The sequence below is a fragment of the Geospiza fortis genome, unplaced genomic scaffold, assembly GCF_000277835.1.
Source record: "Geospiza fortis unplaced genomic scaffold, GeoFor_1.0 scaffold381, whole genome shotgun sequence".
Classification (NCBI taxonomy): Eukaryota; Metazoa; Chordata; class Aves; order Passeriformes; family Thraupidae; genus Geospiza; species Geospiza fortis.
In genome coordinates this window covers 2,886,624-2,907,194 of record NW_005054348.1, presented here as the reverse complement: position 1 = coordinate 2,907,194, position 20,571 = coordinate 2,886,624, and the positions used below count along the sequence as shown (strand labels likewise).

The 20,571-nt window shown below is 40.4% G+C and overlaps 1 protein-coding gene across 1 annotated transcript in view; it reads right to left on the bottom strand.

Annotated features, from left to right (window-relative positions):
* PCNX2 (pecanex 2) overlaps positions 1–20,571 on the bottom strand; it is a 146,648-nt gene that overhangs the window by 23,663 nt on the left and 102,414 nt on the right. Inside the window, exons 24-26 of the mRNA XM_031058762.1 lie at positions 17,014–17,072; positions 14,470–14,685; positions 3,394–3,647 (exon numbers count right to left, since the gene is read on the bottom strand). Coding sequence (XP_030914622.1) covers positions 3,394–3,647; positions 14,470–14,685; positions 17,014–17,072 — 529 coding nt within the window. The remainder of the gene's footprint in view (positions 1–3,393; positions 3,648–14,469; positions 14,686–17,013; positions 17,073–20,571) is intronic.

The window sequence follows — 20,571 nt, the reverse complement described above, 5'->3', positions numbered from 1 at the left end:
AATATTAATTTAGATTTGGATACCAAAGCAAACGAGGAGCAAGTAAACACGGCTGAAGATGATGTAGTTCTACTTTACCCAGTCAATGGAAATAGTACTAAGCAAATAAATGTATAAAATTAATATATGGTGGATTACAGAGGACAGAAGCACTACCAGCCCTTTGAAAAACCCGATACTCTCCATAGTTTGTTTTTCAAATTGTACAAAAGTAAGAGGAGAAGCAAGCTTCAGAGGAAAAAGACAAGTCAGACAGATACAGACAGGATGGACCCTTAACTTCTTGGCATGTGGAGAACAATACACTCCTTAAAAAAGATTAATGCAGAAACAATAGGAGCTGAAAACACAGCATTCAGCGAATACACAGACTTCTTGAATACTAAAAGATGTTTAAATAAGAATATATTGAGAAGAGATGGAAGAGGCACAAGGGAAAAATATCACAGTAGTTGGGCAGGAAATTATTTCAAAATATATGCAGAAGGGCTACAGAAGCTGACCCACTTTGTTTGTGGGGAATAAAAATCCTTCCATAATAAGAAATGTATGCATATCAAGGCTGTCAATGAAACTGCAAATGAAATAAATATGATTTAGGAATAAGATTCTCAGTGCAAGTCATTGTTTAAAAGACCAATACAGCAATTATTCTTGAAGGATAGAAGAACTAAAACAAAGCATACATTCTCTTTGTTGATTTTTGAGATAGAGTTTGCTTTTTTTATTATCCTCATCTGTGTTTACAAAGAAGCTGATTCAGCTGGGAAAAAAATCAGACTTGCAATCAGACACAGAAACAACAAAATCTTCTGTCACCTAATTAAATTCTGCTCTTGGTAACTCTTACAAGGTATGTTTTATGCACAAGTACATCCTCAGCTATATGGCATTTCTGAAACAATATGGTAAATATTTACAACATTGTGAGCTACAGAGAATAAACCAGAAACACTCCAAATGCTCAATGCAATGGAAGTGCAGTTCCTGCAGAAACTCCAGCCTAAGTGATTTTTGAGTTTGTGTTTTATGTGACCTGAATACTGCCTTATCTATAGTTCTTCTTAAGATTACTTTCACATTGTTAAAAAGAAAGTGTGAAGGACTTTTAGAATGTTCACACTGAAACTGCACAGGGTCTTGATCTGCATTCCCCCAGAAGAAAGAGCTGGAGAAGGAATGAATTCTCACCTCTGTGTCTGATACTGATTATTTGGAGGCAAGCATTAAATAAACAGGAAAAAAGCTGATCTAATACATATTATAATCTTCTCACTTTCCAAGGCTGTATTAAAGATTTTACCAAATCTTTTTAAAGCCCCCGTTTATGGAAAAAAAACTAATTACTTTAAAAATACAAGGAGAAAATATCCAGGTAACTTTCTTTTGAGAAGTGACATTCTAGAGAAGGGATTTCCTCAGTGCACCCTCCCTTCACTAAAGGGAGTCCCAGCCCAGGCTAATACTGAAGGAGCCAACAGGTCATTATTATCTTCTGTCCTTCCCTAAAAGGAGAAGTAGATTAAAAATATGGACAGCCTGAGAATGAAGACTGACCTCTCTGAGAATGGAGCTCTGTCAGTGCAATATAACAATACTGGCTCAACTAAACCCAACAAGAAGAGATTTGATTTTCATGCTTTCAGAGCCATCAGTAGTGCACATGAACTCTGCACAGAGCAGAGATGGAGCCACGGCACACCTGAGTGATGTGGAGAGCATTTAACCCACTCCCTTCTACTCCAAACAGGATCAACTAACCACACCTCTATCACATGGGATAGAAGTTTGTCTAAGCCATCTTACCTATGTTAGCTGCTTCTCAGGTGTGTCCAGAACCAGAAACTCTAAACTACCTTTCAGTTAAGTTTTTACATCCCATGAGGTGAACTTCACACTTCCCACAAATCCTCCACATATTGGAGGATTTTAAGGCACAAAACCAATTCCAGTATAAAAAGCAAAATTATTCAATGCTTTGAACTAAGAAGATGCTGATTTGATTGCAGCTTAGACTAGGATTTTTTCAATCTCATTCCCCATCAAAAGCTGAGTAATTTGCCAGCTTGCCCCGGTTTATGTTCCAGTTATTCAGGTTACTTTTAAAGTAAAGGAATTGTAACAAGATACTCATTAAAGAAGAGCTCTTCTTTTGGTTTGTTTTTTTTTTTTTTTAGCTTAGTTACATTGGTTTAAAACAATTTATAGCCACAAACACCACTTCTAAAATGAAAAATATCATGCTCACATGCAGTTTTATTTCTAACTAGTTTATTAAACAAAGCAGGTTGGTTACCGGGCCATACTGCCTACGAAATTATTTATGAAATCCCAGAAGTAATCAACTGCATGATCAAAGCAGCTTTGTAAAGCAATGAGCTTGTTTTAACTACATTGGTTCATTTGCAAAAAATGGTGATTAACTTATTTACAACAGGTCTCTCTCTGAAGCTGACAGATTTTTACAATTGTGGAGATGTAAGTAAAAAGGAGTTGTCAAGGGTGGTTTGGAGCTTTAGCAATTGGCTTCATGGCAGTACCAGTGGCACAGCAAGGAGCACTTGGCTGCTGCTGTCTCAGTAGAAGACTGTAAAGCTCAACAAATTCTTCATTTTCTGGATTGGGAATTGTTTTGGCGGACGATGAAGATGTCTTGCTAGACTATAGGGTTCAATTATCTTGACAAATTAGTATCTGTGTGGTTATTGTGATCTTAATAACACTGCAATAATAGAAGTGGTGTAAATGAACTGATGTGTAATCAATGATGATGTAGTTTGTAATGTAATAAACCAACGTCAAATGTGTTGCGATATATGTGTAAAACAGAAGGTAAGTAGGGAGTTTGTACTACTAAAAAAGTACATTTGAGAAACAGCTCTTCAGAAGTTTCCCAAGAACTTTATGCTTGTTAACACCTTTCTTTTCTTTTCCAGGAAAAAAAAAAAGGAAACAGTGGAAAGGCCAAGGCAAGAAGAAATAACAAACTGTTACTGAAGTGTTGTAAAACTTAAGAACATAAGTAAGAACACTTTGTCTGATTTTATGCCTACAAAATGGAAACTCACCTTCTTGATCTCCACTGAAGCACGCCTGCCATTTTCTGTACTAACTGTAAGTATAAGTGATCAGAATTAAATTTAGCAAAGGGAGACATGAATTAATTATCCCTATTCTAGTGGAAGGTGTCCCTGCCATAGGAGGAGGGTTGGAACCGGATGATCCTAAGATCAAACCAAATGATTCTATGGTTCTATGATCTAACAACAAGACTGCAGAGCAGATGGATAAACATAAAGCAAAAAACTTCAAACGCTCTGTCTTCCATAGACAAACAGCATTCTGTTTGACCAACGTGCCCAGGAACAAAGTGCACTTGAGCAGGGAGTTTACCTTGATGTAGTATCTGATAAGGATCCTGCGCAGGTCGAACACCTGCAGCATGGTGGCGGCGTTGTTGTCGATGATGCTGTATCCCTCCAGGATGTACTGGCTCCGCGTGATCTCCCACGTCAGCCAGCGCAGGTTGAAGGCTGCGTTGCACGACAGCAGGTGGGGCAAGTGCCCGGGCTTGCAACAGCAGCAGCCCTCGTTGTCTTCATCTCCTTCTGTTATAGCTTCCACCTCTCTCTGCTGGCAGTATGTCCCTTGGCAGAGAGAAAGAGAGAGGGTGCTGCCAGTTATTGGGGGAGGAGGAAACAAAGGAGGCCTTGCAAGCTCACATCCAAAGTATGTTTGAAGGATACGCACTTACAAAGATCTGAGAGAACGAGCTACAGCAACAAACTTGATGTGAGCCCACGTGCAGCAGCAAATAAAGGGCTGTGCATTACTCATTCACTACCATCACCTATATGGCCAAAAGGGCCTGATCTAATGTTCTAGTTCTAATGGGTTCTGAGCTGAGCTAAATTACAGACCACAGTTTCTGCCTCCACAAAAACTCACCAAGAAGCAATTCTAAAGAGTCTTGCTCCATAAGGCACATTAAGCAAGTTGATCCAAGTCTCAGTCTGTAGCAGGCTCCAGGCCTGCTAGGGCCCCGTGGAGGGAAGAGGCTTAAAGATAGGAAATGCCATGTCACGGTGAAAGAGCAAGAAGCCCCTCTCTTCCGCCTTTTGGACCCCAGCTTATCTCTCTGTAACCCCATAGGTCACTTCCCCTTAACGCCTGCCATTGGACAATTTTGGATCCCGCTATATAATGGGATGTTTTAGCCCATTCTGGTCAGAAGAGCTGTTGCTGGAACCCTTCACAGACCCCCAATAAAGCCATCACTGTGGAACTCCAGAGCAGCCTTCTCCTCTCTCTGCATCTGCCAGCTGGCCTGCGGCGCCTTAGCAAACAAAAGAGCTGAACTCAAAGAGCTGATAATCACTAAAGAGCTGATATCCCTTAAGCTTGCCAAGGTTGCCAGCAGCTGAGAGCTGCCTGGGTTTCAGGCAGTCTGTCCCTGCAAGAGGACTGAGCTATCTGGACTGTGCAGCCTGCTTGGGGGCAAACCTGCTCTCGGCAGGAGGCCGGGACATCAGTCTGCTTCTTCAACTCATACTGGACCCAAAGAAAGATTTTAGTGCGTCAGAGCACTTGTAAAATCTGGGTTTTAGCAAACTATCTTGGAAAGCAGGTTCTAAAAATAACATCTACTGGGTTGTTCTCTCTCCCACTGGAGTAAAAGCTACTCTGGATCAAACATCTCTAATGAACAGCACTAGTGGCAGTACATCACAAGAACAGAACAGCTTTCTAATTAGTCTATTACACAGGCTTTAGATCAAAGTAGAGCAAATTTTTCTAAAAAGGATATATTACCTCAAAAAGAAGTCATGAGGCAGATGCAGAAGCAATAATGCAGACTCTGCATTTTCAGCCTGTGCTGTGCTCACTAGATGGTCAGGGGGAGCCCTTGTGGATCTGAACTCTATGAATGCAGTTTCTATGCTATGTAGGGCACTACTAATAAAAACTGAGGCAGATGCCCATGTGCTCCCCCCTGTACTCTCAAAATACATAAGCTTTATGTTCTTGATCTATGCTTCTTTTTAAAATTTACTCTCCATAGGCTGCTGCAGAACTTAGTCCCCACTGAGTTTGTACATAAGCCATCTTTCAAGGGCATCTCCTGTGATGCAAGTTACACATCTTGCACAGGCCTTCTGCCAGAGGTTCAGTATCACCCCACAGACTGCTGACTCCATCAACTTCTAAACAGACTCGACAGGAGAGGAAGATGTGAGACTGCAGTGCAGTTCAACAGCTCCCTCCCCACCAGGACCAACAGACCTGGTGTGTCGCTGTAAATAGGAGAAGAATTTGGCTGTGTTCACACCTGAACATTCAGCCAGGAAAGAACACAGTGCCAGCTTCAATTTCCTGCAGTCTTCAATTCCCAAAAGACAGCCTGGAGCAGGGCAGCATCCCAAAGGCCCTTCTGTGGAGCATGATGACAACTGCCCTCAACTGTCTGCTCCAGTCCCATCACAACTCTCTGGTCAACAACCTGTGACCTTCAGTTTGTATCAACAGAAGTAGAATCTAGAATATTCCTTTCTCCTCACTAAGAAAAACCTTTCAAAAGACAACAAAAAAAGCTGAAGCATGGGTTATCACTTTTTTTGCCTGTGCATCTGCTAAAATGTGTGCAGCAAGCAAAACATACAAGTAAAAAAGAACAGAAAAACCCAAAGGAAATGTGTGAGAAAAAACAGGATCATAGTCCTAAGAGATGGAGGGAAAAGATTCAGTATATGCCAGTGTTTTCTGTTCAGTTTGCCATGAATGAAAATTTGCACTGTGAACCCAGTGTTGCTCACACACTGATATGCATTCCTCCTCAGACTTCAGGGATACACAATATGAAAAATTATTAAAAGTCTTCAGGTCACCCAAATATAAACACCTTGCTTTTCAATACTGCCAAGTACAAAACATGACCTATTAGGCTGACATTTCCAGTTGGACTGGACATGAGCTGGACTGCTTCTGCTTCATATTTCACAGATTTCTACATGAATTAACACTTACTGCTCAACAGCAAAAAACCAAGAACAGCTCTGGGTCAGCAGATGATTCTGTGAAATCAAGTCAGAAGACATAGTACTCAAACTGAAGTAGGGAAAACATTCCTTTGTACATTGCTTGAAAAGAGTAAAACAAATGCTCCATGCTGTTATGTTTATTTTTGAAAGTTTAAAGGTCTTTCAGTATTACACTGATTTTAAGAGAAGATACATCTTCATCCCAGGTGCAAAATTAAGTATTGCCGAATGCTTGCAAGTGATGGAGAATGAAAAATACAATAAACAATTGTCCCTGATCCCTCTACAACAACAGGATTTAAAGATGCCTTTTCCCTGTCTATGTAACTATTTGTATATATTTTTTTTTTCTTTTCGAATGGAAATATCAAATTTTATTTATATAGAAGGCTTTACTCTCTCTACTACCTCTTTCACCAAATGCTGAATATTATTATTGTTGTCCCTATGAATTCTGTAATTACTAGTTTTCTTAGGGGACATATTTTGTAAAATACAGAGCCAAGGAGGCTGGTAAGGCAAAGAAAAGGTGAATTCAAGAGACCCTCAGTGTTTAAAGGAAACTGTCATCACATGCATAGCAAACAGAAGATGATGCCAGAACATTATTTGCATTCTTAGCTAATTCTACAGGTTAAAATGCCTCCAAGTTGTCTTTGCTAGGTAATTTTAATCAGCCAGAGTTAAAATTATACTACAGGGGGTGCAATCAATGTTGAACTTGAGGAGCAAGAGTCATTCAAAGAGAAGCTGTGTTATTACAAAAGCTATGGGAAACAACCAAAGGAGCTCATGTGCTCGTTTTATGGATTTATTCCAAAGAATGAAATCAGAGGTGTGCTCTTCAACATCTGGCAAACAAGCCCTGGATTAACAAAATATGTTTGATGGACTTAGGCACTGCCACCTTGGGGATTTGGTGTCCTCACTGCTTGTGGAGCATCTGGGATGTCCCTCTTCAGTTTAAAGGTGTAACCTGAGCCATGGCCAGTCAAACAACCTCTAGTAAAAGGACTCAAGCCCACAAAGACAATATTCAGGCTTGATGCTCAAACACATGTTGGTTCCCTCCTAATTCCTGCAGTCAGTTCTGGAACAGTTGCCAGTAATTTCCTCTCATCTTTAATGAAGCCTTGCTTTAGTCCTCAATGCAGTGGCTGGACTTCAATGCCAGATTGGCATTTTACTGTAAAATTTCATTTACCAGTGCATACATGAATCCTTTTTGGTTCATTACTCCAGACACTGGTACCACAGAGACTCAGAGCATGTGCTCAGCTTTACAGCAGTTGAGCCAGAAGGGACAGGACACAGTAAATGAAGTCAAGCATTTGTGTCTTTTACAGAAGGCTGGCCCTGGACTTTTTTGTATGTGCTATAAGCTGATGATTTAAATGACAATTTTTATATTGCTTCTCAAAAAATTAGCAAGTTCAAGCAACTCTGAGAGAATTATTCATAAAACCAAAGAGCAGGGAACAGAACATGCACTTCATTTCTGCAATATAATTAAGTGTAGTACCATTAAATATTAAAAAACAGAAAAATGTTTTCACTAGTAATTAGTCATTTCAAAATCTGAGGGAAAACATTTTTTTGCACTTCTTTCTGCAGTAGAAGGAAAAGAATCTCATGCACTTCACTCAAGTTTAGTCATTCACTCTGTCCCTTGCTAGTATAGATGTGACCAATTCATTTGTAAGATATCTAACACTGGAGGGTTGCCACAAGTCCATCAAGGTAAAAAAAATGTGCCAGCTGAACAAAGCAAGGTCAGCCTGTGTGAGCTCAGGAGAAAGCTAGGGTGAGAACTTGGAGCTCTTTGTATTTTCCTGACACATCAGGATTTGAGGACAGACTTGTGCTCTGCCAGAACAATTTGACCTAAATGGAAATGAGAAAACCGAAACTGAAGACTAATCTTGCTTCAAAAGGATAAAATACACCTAACTGAATGATCACCCAGCCTTCTAGAATTAAAGGCTGAAACCACAGTGTGCTTTTGAATTCAATTTTGAAAGCTCAGGGAGTGAAAAGCATTTTCCAAGATCTGAGAGGCCAGAAAGAAAAATCCATTACACAGCCACATACTAGAAGTATTCTAGGATCAGTTTTAATTTCTGTAAAACACTTCAGTTTTACAACATATCCAGGACAGGAACTAATTATTGTGGCTGAAGGTAGCAACAGCTTGAGCACTGAGGATTGCTGACAAATAAGCAACCAGGGTGCAAATCTACACAGAAAGGGCTCATGCCCAGGGTAACTCCTTTCCTAAGCCATGCAGAGGTCTCCTCACAGATGACTCCACAAAAACACCTGGTTGCCCACCATTTGTTTGGCAAAACCGAGCACAAGAATGTCTTACCAATAAATGCATTACACTAGAATTATCTGGCTCTGCTTCAACAAGCTTATGCTGCAAATCCAAGTATTCCCAAATTCTGATGGATAAGGCTCCTTCTCAACCAGCATTTTTTTTCTGCTCAGGATAGCAGTTTAACAAGCAGTAAGTTATCACAGAAAAAAAGCACAGTGAGAATAATTACGGCCATTGGAAGGCCATCCTCTACTGAAACACACATCGGACATGGCTCTAGAAACACAAAAAACCAAATACATCAAAGAGGAGTGAACTGAGCTCACAAATGGAAAATCATGAACCTCTGATTTAGGCACATTCTGGAAATCTGCAACTTTTGGCTCCTTCCTGCTCTTTTGTTTGTGGAACTGGGATAAAGAACAGTAATTTATAGGTTCTGATAGTCTCAGCTTGTTTAAAAGAAAAAATTGAGGACTTAAAAAACAGTATCAATTCCTCAAACATCAAAGCTGTTAGGTATAAAACTATGGTTTGGTTTTCAGCTGCATCAGGTGCTTGTATGTCTGAAAAACAATCTAGTTTCCAAACCAGATCAGTTGCTACAATAACAGGCGTCCCCTCTCAGAAACCCTTCCTTTTCTTGGCCCATGAGGCCCACTAAGAAAGGCCACATTGACGTAGCATTCTCCAAAGATGTTTGTTGTTAAACTTGCAGCTATGAAATACCACAAAAACCTCTCGTGTCACATCTGCAGTGCAATGCAAGAGGCAATATTTTGGTTTTGGCAAAGATATTTTCTCAGTAAAAAGGCTGCACTGCATTTAGCATTTTCCTTCTTTCCAGAAGTCTTCTCCAGCACACCCATAAATACACATAAAATTATGAAAAGAAGAAAAAGGAAAAAAAAATCAAATATTTATTCTAGTACGTGCTACAGAAACTGTTCTAAGCCTATTTGAAATTTACAGACAGCTTCCATTGTTGGAGCATCATTGTGCACCTAGAAAGGCTTATACATCACAGATTTTGTGCATTTAACATAAAGTATCCTCTTCCCTGTTTCATGCTATGCTTCCCAATTAAATCACTAAGATTAAAGAAACCCCTTTGCATCCTTTCTGCCCATGCTTCTAGTATTTCCAAGGATTGTGTCTCTCAGTTTTTGTTCTTTCCCCACAAACACTGCACTTTTGGTTTTTAACCTTTTCTCCCAAGGGATGTGTCAAAAATGCTGTTTTTCTCTGAACTCTTTGTAATTTATCAATACCTTTTAATGTTCTGGTACATACATTGAACACACCTCAAGTGTGGTCTCAGGAAAAACATGAACATGGGCACTTTTATTTCCCAACAGCAAGAAGCGATTTGAAAAAAAATAAAAGTTGCAACAACTCTTTAAATAAAGAATGATTCTTCCTAGTGCTACAGAGCCTTCAGAAACAAAAATCAAACATAAATAAATATTCCTTACACTGGTAATGCACTTGCTACTGTAATAAAACTATGCACACATGCTGCAGAAATGAGGAACTGTCCTTATTAGACATCAGTACCATGCCTAGAGCACACAGCCTGCACTGGCTGCTCTCCTACACCATTCTGTGTGGGAAATAAGCACAGAGAACCCCATGGGCAATCCCATCCTGCTGCCACAGCTGCCTGCCACTGTGTACAACTACATCTGTGTCTGCTCTGTGCTTCTTGCCTTGATCCATCTAATGAAGCTCCAACTGAAGCATGAATATTGCACGTGCAACATGCAGTAACAAAAAAAAATCACGGCAGAGATTTAGAAGTTCATTAAATGACTGAAGAATACTGTGCAGGAGTTAGAAAACAGCTCCTGAAGACTTCAGCAACACCATCAGTAAGTCGTTTCTACACATGAGATGCTAAATGAATATTTCCCAAAAGATACTCTGTAGACACACAGACTAAACAGGAAAATATTTTAAACCTCCCTTGTTCTACAGGGAACTCATGAGAGGGAGATATTCTGACATTGTTTCTGCTTGTTCCCTGACTGTGGGTTTTCCCATCTCTTCCTTTCAAATTAAATGATATGTTATGTATTTCTTCTGGCAGGCTGCTTTTAGCATTCTGCTGTGGTCTAACACACCCAGCAGAGTTAAGTTACTGAAGGGCTCAATTCCCCCACAGCACTGTGCAGCTCCTTGGAAGTGTTCCCCTAGTTTCAGCTCATTTCTACCTTCCCCTTGCTGTCCACAAGGGAGGAGCTGGGCATTTCCTGTCAATGCCTGGAGGTCTCCAGCCTCCCCTCTGCTTTAGTCTCAGGATGAATGACACAAAGGAGGCACACCCCCTCTCTGTCCACAGAATGGGAGAGTGAAAAACTAATTCATCCAAGGTGTTTAATACAAACAGGACTAAAGACAGATGAAAGGAATCCCAGATTTGCTGACTTCTTTCAGCCTGCTCAGTCTGTACCTTCTTAGGCTGCCTGCAGGCGTTTGGTTGGGTTTGTTTTCTCATTTAAAAGCTGAGACAAATGCTTCTATTACAAACAGTTAGAAAGGCATCTGGATCAGTCACTTACAATGCCAAGCCTCAATTAGGATGGACTGCAAACTAGGTGGGGGGCAGCAAGTACCTCCTCCTACATTTATATTCAGAAGGCTCTGTGACCCCTTCTTAGGGCACTACCAGTACTGCCAGCACAGCCTTTCAGCTGCCTCAACAAGAAACACACATAGGAAAATCCAGAGCTCCACAATGCAAATATTGCTTTTGGTTTAGTCATAAACATAAAACAGTCACAGAGAACACTGTTGTGATTCACTCATTTCCAAAGCAAACACAGATTTCCTATTTAAGGAACAGCAGATTTTTGGGGCCCTCAATTAAAATTACTTGTTTGAAATTGAAATGAAGCAGCCAAAGCTCAGAAATTACAGATTACAAGTTCCTCCTCTAGCCCTTTTCTCCCCTTTGTGGGAAAACATTCTGTACAATGAAAGGAATTAGGGTCCCCTGTAAAAAACAGTGCATGACCAGACAACTAAGAATAGGAATGCAGGATGCCCAAAGCAGAGTCTGATACTTAATAGTTGCCACTTGACTTTGAAACCATCAGCTTCTTCCAGGGCAGTTCCACAAACTCACTTCTGCAGAAAAAATTCCTACTGTATTCAGTATTCAGGCTGTACTCACCAGCCCTTTGTAAGATTTGAAATGGGGAAGAACATGCCCAGTACACACAGGAGATGTCTCTTGGTGCTGCTTGATGGAAACCTGCTCTACCTTCCTGGCAGCAATCTGTTCAAGGGAAGGAGAAAAGAATGCCTTCCAAGGCAGAATTTCAGTCTCAGCTTTCACACAACTTCCTTTGAATAGCCTTGGTTCATCCCCTTAAGAAATTCTGCATTCAGGTCAGCCCCTCTGGCTCCTTTTACTCAGATTAGTGCCTGAGTACCACTGTGGCCTGCAGCCCCACCAGAGCAGCCCAGCTCCTTGCTGGCAGAAGGACCAAACCACAGACAGGAAGGGCACAGTTCGGCAGCACAGTTTATCTAAAGCACACCAACCCTCATGGGTTATGTGGAGACACAAACAACCCTCTGGTGGCAGCACATCACCCCAGGAAGTCTCCACTGGGCATGCAGCAGATTACCTGCTCACACTTTGGTGTCCATGAGGCTTTTGTTACATTTCTATCAGATCCAAGCATCCTCATCTGGCTTGTGCTTGGTTCCCCTCTGGGCTCCTTTGCTTCTCCCACTCCATCCTTAAGCAGGCTTGTAACTTGTGTGATTTCTCTGGCACTCATTCCACACAGTCCAGTGAGGTTCAGCTCTCACAGGGCAGAGCGCATGCTACATGTTTGAGCAGTTTTTATCTCAGGTAAGTTCCTTTATTCAACCCTACACAGCTTCTCTGTTCCAGGCCAGACAACAGAATAGCAACACACACACTCTTAGTTTCTGTTCCCATAACAACTCCTCTACCACACACTCTGAAGACCAGAGAAAACTTCCTTTCATACCATGTCTGTGTGGACACAAAATAACCACAAATTTTGTCTTATTCTTGAAATAGGATTATCAAGGGGGTTCAGAGGAGAGACTCCATTTTTCTCCTATTTCCTATTAGTTTCTCCTCTAGTATTGAGCAGTCTCTTCCCTTAGTGATACTCTGAGGGTGAGGAGGCATACAGAACTAGATTTGTACTGAGGATGAGATAACCTAGGTGAAACCACCATTTCCCCACCCCTCTCCACCTCCAGTAACTGGCATTACTTTCCAGTTCAGTTTGCTGCTGCTGTCTTGGTCCAGGCCAGGTAAGAAAGAGGTGCTGCTTTGCAGGATGCCAGCCTCCCCCTCAGGAGTGCAAGAAAGACTGGGGAAAAGGATATTCCTCTTGAGAACTCAGCTGGCTCTGAACAGCAGTCTATGAAAGACGTGTGAGACTGTGGGGCTCAGCCCCATCTGAATTTAAAGACCTGCTGCAGCTGGCAGACATGCTGGATCTATTCACAAATAAAACAGTATTAACTACAGTTAATTAACACTGAACAGCATTAGGCAATCTGCATGGAAAGGTCAATTTTCAGACACATTAAATTACTTAAACTGTGATTTTAGGGAATACAGAGATACCTCGACAGGTGGCACACTGCAATTTCTGAGTTCTGCTCTCAGATCCAAGTGCCAAATGGCATTTGCTGGCTGTGAATGATCCTGGCTCAGCGTCAAAGAAAGTCTTCCCGAACCACGTTGCAGCTATCCAGTTGTTCCCCACTCAACTTCCAGTTCATTATGCCTGTTGGCTAGGCCCTGATCTTTATTCCAGCTAACATGTAGCTTGAGCATCCTCTCATATGCTTTCATCTGTTTCCAACGTTTACTTTACTTCTACTGCCTGGCCATGGTGATGATAGAGAGGCACCTCCAGTAAGGCGCAACTGCACAGGGAAAAAGAAAAACCACCTCACAAAACTCCTGAAATTTAACTGGGAAGGAGATTTCTTTCTTCTGTTTGTTTCAAGTCCCACACTGAACTATTTTAACGCAAAAGGATGATCAGCAAAGATAAATTCTGGAAGTTAGACTGCAAGTACCTATCCCTGACACAGCAGCACCACTGCTCACCTGGGGGACACCAAAGGAGAAGATGAATACAAGAATACTTGCACAGATCTCTTGGAAGTTGAAGGAAGCCTAACAACCACATGTGCATGACCATGTATTCCTCAATAATCATCATAAACAACAATAAATTATAAGGCTGATAAACAAATGATCTTTCATCCTTTCTAGTTGTTTTTCCTCACAATTTGCACTTGTTCTGAATAGGCATCTCATGAGGTACTACAATACCAAGCTGTTTCAGGCATTTACTGTTTTCTTTCCACATAACTTTGCTGAGGACACAAGAGTGTTATCTTCATCCCCACTACACAGGAAGGAAAGTGAACATAAAGCATTCACCACAACCTGTTCAACATCCTACATGCAGTCTGTCACAGAGTCAAGACTTGAGCCCACACATGTTATTTCCTAGTCCAATCCTCCCATACTTAAGTGCATTCAAAGAGCCAGTCTGTCGCTTATTTTCTCACACTCAACCTTGTTGAAAAGTCACCTTGATTGTACCCTGCTGTTCTAGTGTGACAGAGACCATCCCAGCACTGGCTTCTTGCATAGTTTGAGACAGGATATTTTCCATGGAAGGAGTCCTATTTTGGTTTTGGTTCTTTTTTTGTTTGTTTCCCAAAGACAAGGTTTTTCAGCTTGAAAAATTTTAAGAAAAACTCCAAGTTTTATAGTTATGGAGGAAAATAAATAATCTGAAAACATAACTAAGCATTACTCAAAAGATTTGTGAACCAAGCAAACCACTCAACAAGCCTTCTTTCTGGAAGTCTTATGATACTGCAGAACATGGCTCCAAATTTCTTAATATCTAGATTTGAAAACAACATTCATATAATGACACAAAGAAGTACCGAGCTTTCAGACAGACAAGCATCTGTAGAAAGAGAAAGGTCCACAAACTCTAGGTCCTACTGTAGAGTTGTGATAGATTAAAAAGACAGACAGGATTTATTGCTGGTTTTGTTGCTATTTAAATCATCATGGATCCTTACCTCGAAATTCAAGCCCTCTGAGCTGAAAGGTGACAAGGCCATTTCCAATTTCAATCAAGTGCACAAAGGCATTTAAATAATCCGATGCCAGAATAAAACAGTCTCCTGTGTTGTAGTTTCCCCAGCGGCCCAGGATCAAATCTCCACAAAGAGACTCCTGCAGAGATCTTGTCAGATGCTCGTAAAAAATGGAGTTGAGATTATTGTCATCATTTCCTACAACCAGAGCAGCGCACATTTGTAAAAAAATAATATAAAAAAGCCATTCTCCATTACATTTTATGTTCTTTTTCATTCCTACTTAAGTCTGCTTATTCTAGCTAGATAATATCTTCCTGATACTTTATACAGTCTGCATTTCTTAGGCAGCCCTTCGAAGAATCAGGTTAATATGAGCAATATTGTAGATAGAAGGTCACATTAGTGATAACACATATTTCAGACTCGATCAAATTTACAACAGTAAGAATTTCTTCACTCCACTAAAAATCTCTGCAATGTTAAGTTAATGTCTATATACTATTCTTAATGTAAAGAAACAAAAAAAATCATTATTACTTCAGCACATGTGGTTAAATTTGAATTTCTTTCAGAGATTTTCAAATACTTTGATCACACGCTTTGATACCAATAATTTTGTTGGTATTTTTTTCTTCTAGTCCTCCAGGAATTTTTCAAGGCTTTGTCCATGATGAATATGTTGGTACTTAAGATGAGGATACCCTTTTTAAAAGAGTTTACTGAGTATACTGAGTAAGCATCAAACATGCATCATCAGAATTCTACCAATTTAAAAATAGTAGCTGTTCAATTACACATGGCTTGGACCAAATGCCCAGGTGAGCAACATGCCATCACAATCTAGAAGTGTAATCTCTTAAAGGTCTATGGCCTTTAACTGGATTTATGATGGTGATTTGTGAAAGGTACTGAACCCTTCACAAATGCTGTCATGGTGCCACACAATCCAACATGGTATTGCCCTGTTGTACTCTTTAACACAATATATGCTTGGCACGAGAACTGGTTTTCTCTTCTCTAGTGCATCAGTGTCCCACCTTCAATACTCTTAAAATGCTGGTGCACAAATACATGTACAAACCAACACCTTGTGGGTTATTTGTATGCATGGGTGTATATGTGGATACTGATGTACAGGCAGTCATGCATTTTTTTGTTTGCACAAATTTAGGAGGAGATCTGAGAAAAAACCCATAAGATGAGGTTGCAGAGGCTATGGCTTCCCCTACAAATTGCTCCTTGAAACCAGAGGAGGGGAGGGCCTGCAACTACACTGCTTTTTGTGCCCATAGCCATTACACACCCAGCCCCAGTATGGCTGTCTGTGTGTGCCCATATCCATGCAGACACACTCACCTGTGCACCTTCTGCAGTGTATTTGGTCAAAATTTAAGCAAGTCATAAAATGAGTCTTTTAAGCACATACACGAAAGAAGTGCTTTTCTTGTGCTACAGGGTTTAAAACATAATTCACTTATTAGCATATATAATAATGCTAAAGGTCACTGCTATCAGATGACAAAATGGCCCTGGGAAAAATCTTAGCTCCCTGCCTTAAATGAGAAATAATTAAAAACCACCATTCGTGTTTCAAACTATTAATACCCCTCTTGCCTTCTTGGACATCCTGGATTACATAAATTTCTACTTGAAGACATATTTATTCATGTTACTGATGTAATGGATAAAGACAAAAAGGATGGGGAGGGGGGTAAACCAGCAATAATTAAAATGTAAATGTCCAACTTCACAATACAACCCCTGCCATCTCAGTGGCAAGATAAAAATGGCCACAGAACACATATACAGAACCTTGGAAGAACACATATATGAAACCTTGGTCTCTCCCATTGGGATGGGATTTTGGCAAGAGACGCTGGTACTAGTTCCCCCCAAAAAGGGCTCTGTCCCACCAGGCACTGAAGAGTGCCAGTTGATGAACCACACGTTCTCTGTGTCCACTCATGTGCCAAAAACTGCTCTCACTTCCCAGTCTCACTGGCCTGGGAAGTTGCTTTGCATGGCCATGGATTGGTGCTCCTTTACTGCACTGATACCCAGCAGAGCAGCCCATCATCTTTCCTATTTCTTCCTCTTGCAAGTTTTCCAACTTCTCTTCTCCCCGCTTTCAAAAAGGTTTCTCTCCAGGGAAGAGGAAATACCTGTCAGCCCAAACTGCTCAGTGGTAGGGGCACCACTAACTTGCTGCTTTTTTCCCCAAACCTTTCCCTGCCCACAGCTGACCTCTGAATCTAGCTAGGGTGCCTGCTGCATATTCCAGACAAACACCAATGTTATGATTAACCAAGCAATCGGCAGCCCACCAGCTCTCTGTCTGGTCAGCTACACGTAACTGAGCAGTAAATTTACTCATCAGGTCACACAACTCAAACTGGTGCTCTGCTACATTTAAAGTGCTCTGGTTTGTACACACAGCATTTAAACCCTTTGCATCTCTTCAGCTTTCCCAGCGTAAATACATCGCATTTTGCAAATCAAGACACCCAAACTCCCAAGCCATACCTGCATCCTTTTCGATCTGAATTGCCAGCCTGGTGTTGGAATGGTCTGATCTTTTGGTGCTGAAATAAAGACATGTTTACAGCCAGTTCTCTTTTTTTAAACAAAAAATTCTCACAATAAACACTTTTTTTGTTTAACAGAAACAGAACCCTTAATTTTGTGTTTATATAATTAGGCAGTTCACACTAATCCATTCATCAGGCATATATAGTTATTTCAGGTCAATATTGGTATTGATATTGTAGCTTATCAGCACTCTCTTTCTACCCATTTTCCTTCTTGTGGGGCACAGTCCAGTCAGAATATGGCATTTGACACACTATGTACTTCAATAATTGAACTGGCTCCAGAAATAGATCAGCCAGGTGCCACCAAAACAGTGAATAGAAAGAATATTTAATCAGACTTTCTTTCCTTCTAAGCCTTAAGGGTAAACAGCTGGACTCAAGGACTTTTCTTTGAGTGAAAACATTTGCGTGGGTGTTTACCATCTACAGAAAAACAACAATACAAAAATACTTTACTTAGTTTCATATTTAGCTAGGCAGCAACAGGGGAGTCCCTGGTCATTCTTATTGCTTGAAAAAGGGTAAATTAGAGGGCCTTAGCTCATACAGGCACTAATCTTGTCACCCTTATGAATGGCACATTTTCTATTCAGTATTTCACTGCAGCAGTGGAATATAAACAACACAGGAAAAATGATTACAAAAGAGAAAGCAACTAAAAAGGTAGATTGGGTTGAGCTTTTACTACTAACTGTAACAAAAGACACTATTAAAGTCAGAAAATAAGGAACGAGTAAATCAGTGTGGGCCAGCATGTGCTAAACAGAAGAGAATGATTGTTGTGGTGAGTAGGGATATTTAACACCAAGTCCAAAGCATCTCCCAAGCACCCAGGTGTACTTGGGATAAAAGTGGAACTCTGGCTAATAAAAATGTTACAGTAAACATCAATTTCCCTGAAATACTGCTCTGGCATGGGTATATAAGGATTTCAGGACACTTCATTGAAAATATTGCCTCAAAAGTTTTGCCCTCAATCACTAGCCTTAACAGAAGACCAATCTATCAAATATGTAAACATGATCTCTCATTCTTTGGAAAATAAGATTAAAGCAAAACTAGGAAAAGGCCCAAACAGCAGTCAGCATTTGGTCACGCGTGACAGTGGCAAGGGCCTCATGTGTACAAAGACCTGGCAAGCACAGGGGAGAAGAGCCACAGCACCATTTTCCCTGGCATAGGATCCAAGGGAGACACCCAGGTGTGTCTATCCTTGGTGGAGCTGCAGTGAGATTGGCATGGCTGGATGGCACTGGCTGGGGTCTGGCTCATGGTGTGGGGAGCACAGGGCCCAGAGGAGATTTTGAACAGGCTGGAGATTGGCCAGCCAACCTGCACAGCCTGAATTTAACTACTCACTGAGGAAACTGCAAATGTGCCCCAAGGAAGATGGCACCAAAGAAGGATCGCTTCTAAGGGAGGTTTTCAAACAGCTTAAATAACACTGGAAAAGGATGGTGTAGAGGTAATGGTGTCTTTGAAACACAGCAGAGACTCAGTAGCAGTTTCCAGGATTTTGTGTGTAAGTTCATGCTGCATCCGACTGGGAGAAGGATGCCACTGACATGTTACAAAGTCTTTTCATCCACTCCCCACAGCCTCCCCAAAAAAGTTGTGGAAAACTGACCAACAGAAAAATTACACACAGGTTTCCATGTAGGAGACAGAAGAGGGACAGATTTGCTTTATTCCTACTTCTTACCAAAAGAAACTGATTTTTTTCCCTTAAAAAGGCACGTTCTCTATTTTGCAAAAAGTATGATTGAGAAAATAAGAGTCTTAATTAAAAATATTTGTAATTAATATTAGTATATTATCTACATATATTAACATTTTATTTGAGGTATTATCTTCCTGTTTCTGGTTGGCCCAGCTCATTGCAACTGCAATTATCATTTCCTATTCAACAGAAAATGACACTGGGGGGAAGTGCCTTCTAAGCAGTTCAGAGTATAAAGAATCATTTTACTTTAAAAAGGTTGTCAAAATTCTTTCACCCTGATATATATCCACCTGCATATGCAAGAGTAAGCATAAACATTAGGTTGTGGAATTTAATCAATTTTCTATTCTCAGCAGAGAAGCACTGCTGATTTCCAAATGCATATGTTTTAAGATTATGAGATGCTTTATTAACTTTCAGCGCCTCTGAAATCAGTGTGGTAGTGTAAGGTAGAAGTTAAAACAATTCTTTACCCCAGTTTCTTACCATTTCTGTTGTGGAGGCTTTTTGAGACCCATAAAATCAACCAATACTTCAGAAAATTATAATCTATATAATAAACAGAAATCCTTTTGCCCAGCATGCAGCTCTGGGTCTACTTCTTTTTCCTCCCCCCCTTATTTTTTCTTTTGACAGAAAGATGCATGAAACAATCAGGGAAAATCACAAGTGCTTTGGGACACAATTCAAATGATGCAGCCTGACTGGGAAAAAGGGAAGGAAGTAGAACAGCTCTCACAAACAAAAAACCCAAACAAAATAAAACAGAACCAGGCTCCATTAAGGCTTTGTTTGAGCAGCTAAAACATGAGCCCTGGGACATGAGACAAGAATTTACCTTTTGAGACACAACTAGAACTCAAATCTTTATACAGCTATTATAAGGTATAATTTTATTTCATTTTTTTAAGACCAAGGGTAATACAGACAGTTTATGAAGCAAACTTCAGTGCTGAAATTCAGCTTAGTTGAATAAATGGTGTCCAGTAATCAATTCTGGGTTTTAAAAGTCTTCTACAATTATTAGTAACCAAAGCTGTGTTGGTATCTTCTTGAAAGCAATGGGAATTTGCACTGGATTAAACTATAATCCACTACACCTAACAATCAAATCAGCAACACCTTTACTTCTCAACCAGGACCTCTCACTGTGAACTTTTGGGATTAGTAGTTGATTTGGGCTTTCCTCCAGCGGCCTCTTACTTTATATTTGGTTGTTACCACTCATCCAATGTGATAATTATCTCAGTAATTGAATTTCTTCCTGAATTGCATTATTCTATGCAAACCAAGCAGAGTTCCTCCAGCAATTACCCTAAAGAAAAAGTGATTGTGTTGGACTGTCTTCAGCTGAGTCTTCAGCAATTTCAAAGTCAACATCCTGCTTAATTCCTGAAATACCTATCTCGTGCTCATTTAATTCCCCATTTACATGGACACTGAGATAACCCACTGGTTTGTGTAGCACTGCTTGTGTCATTAAAACTATTGCTTCCTTTTGCAAAAAAATTAGGTCACTTCTATATTCCCAAACACATTGCCCAGAAAGAATTTCTTCTCCCACTTAGTTTCCCTATTTCCTTAGAAAGATAGAAAAAAAGGCTGAGGGGGATCAAGGCAGTCTGGGGAATATACAGAGCATATTGAGAATCAGGTAAATTGAGGAAAATAAATAAATCATTGCTGATTTGATGATGCTAAATAAATCATTATTTCTAGAAGATCAAAATGAAATTCCAGCTGTTCTATCTGCCCTGCTGCTGCTGA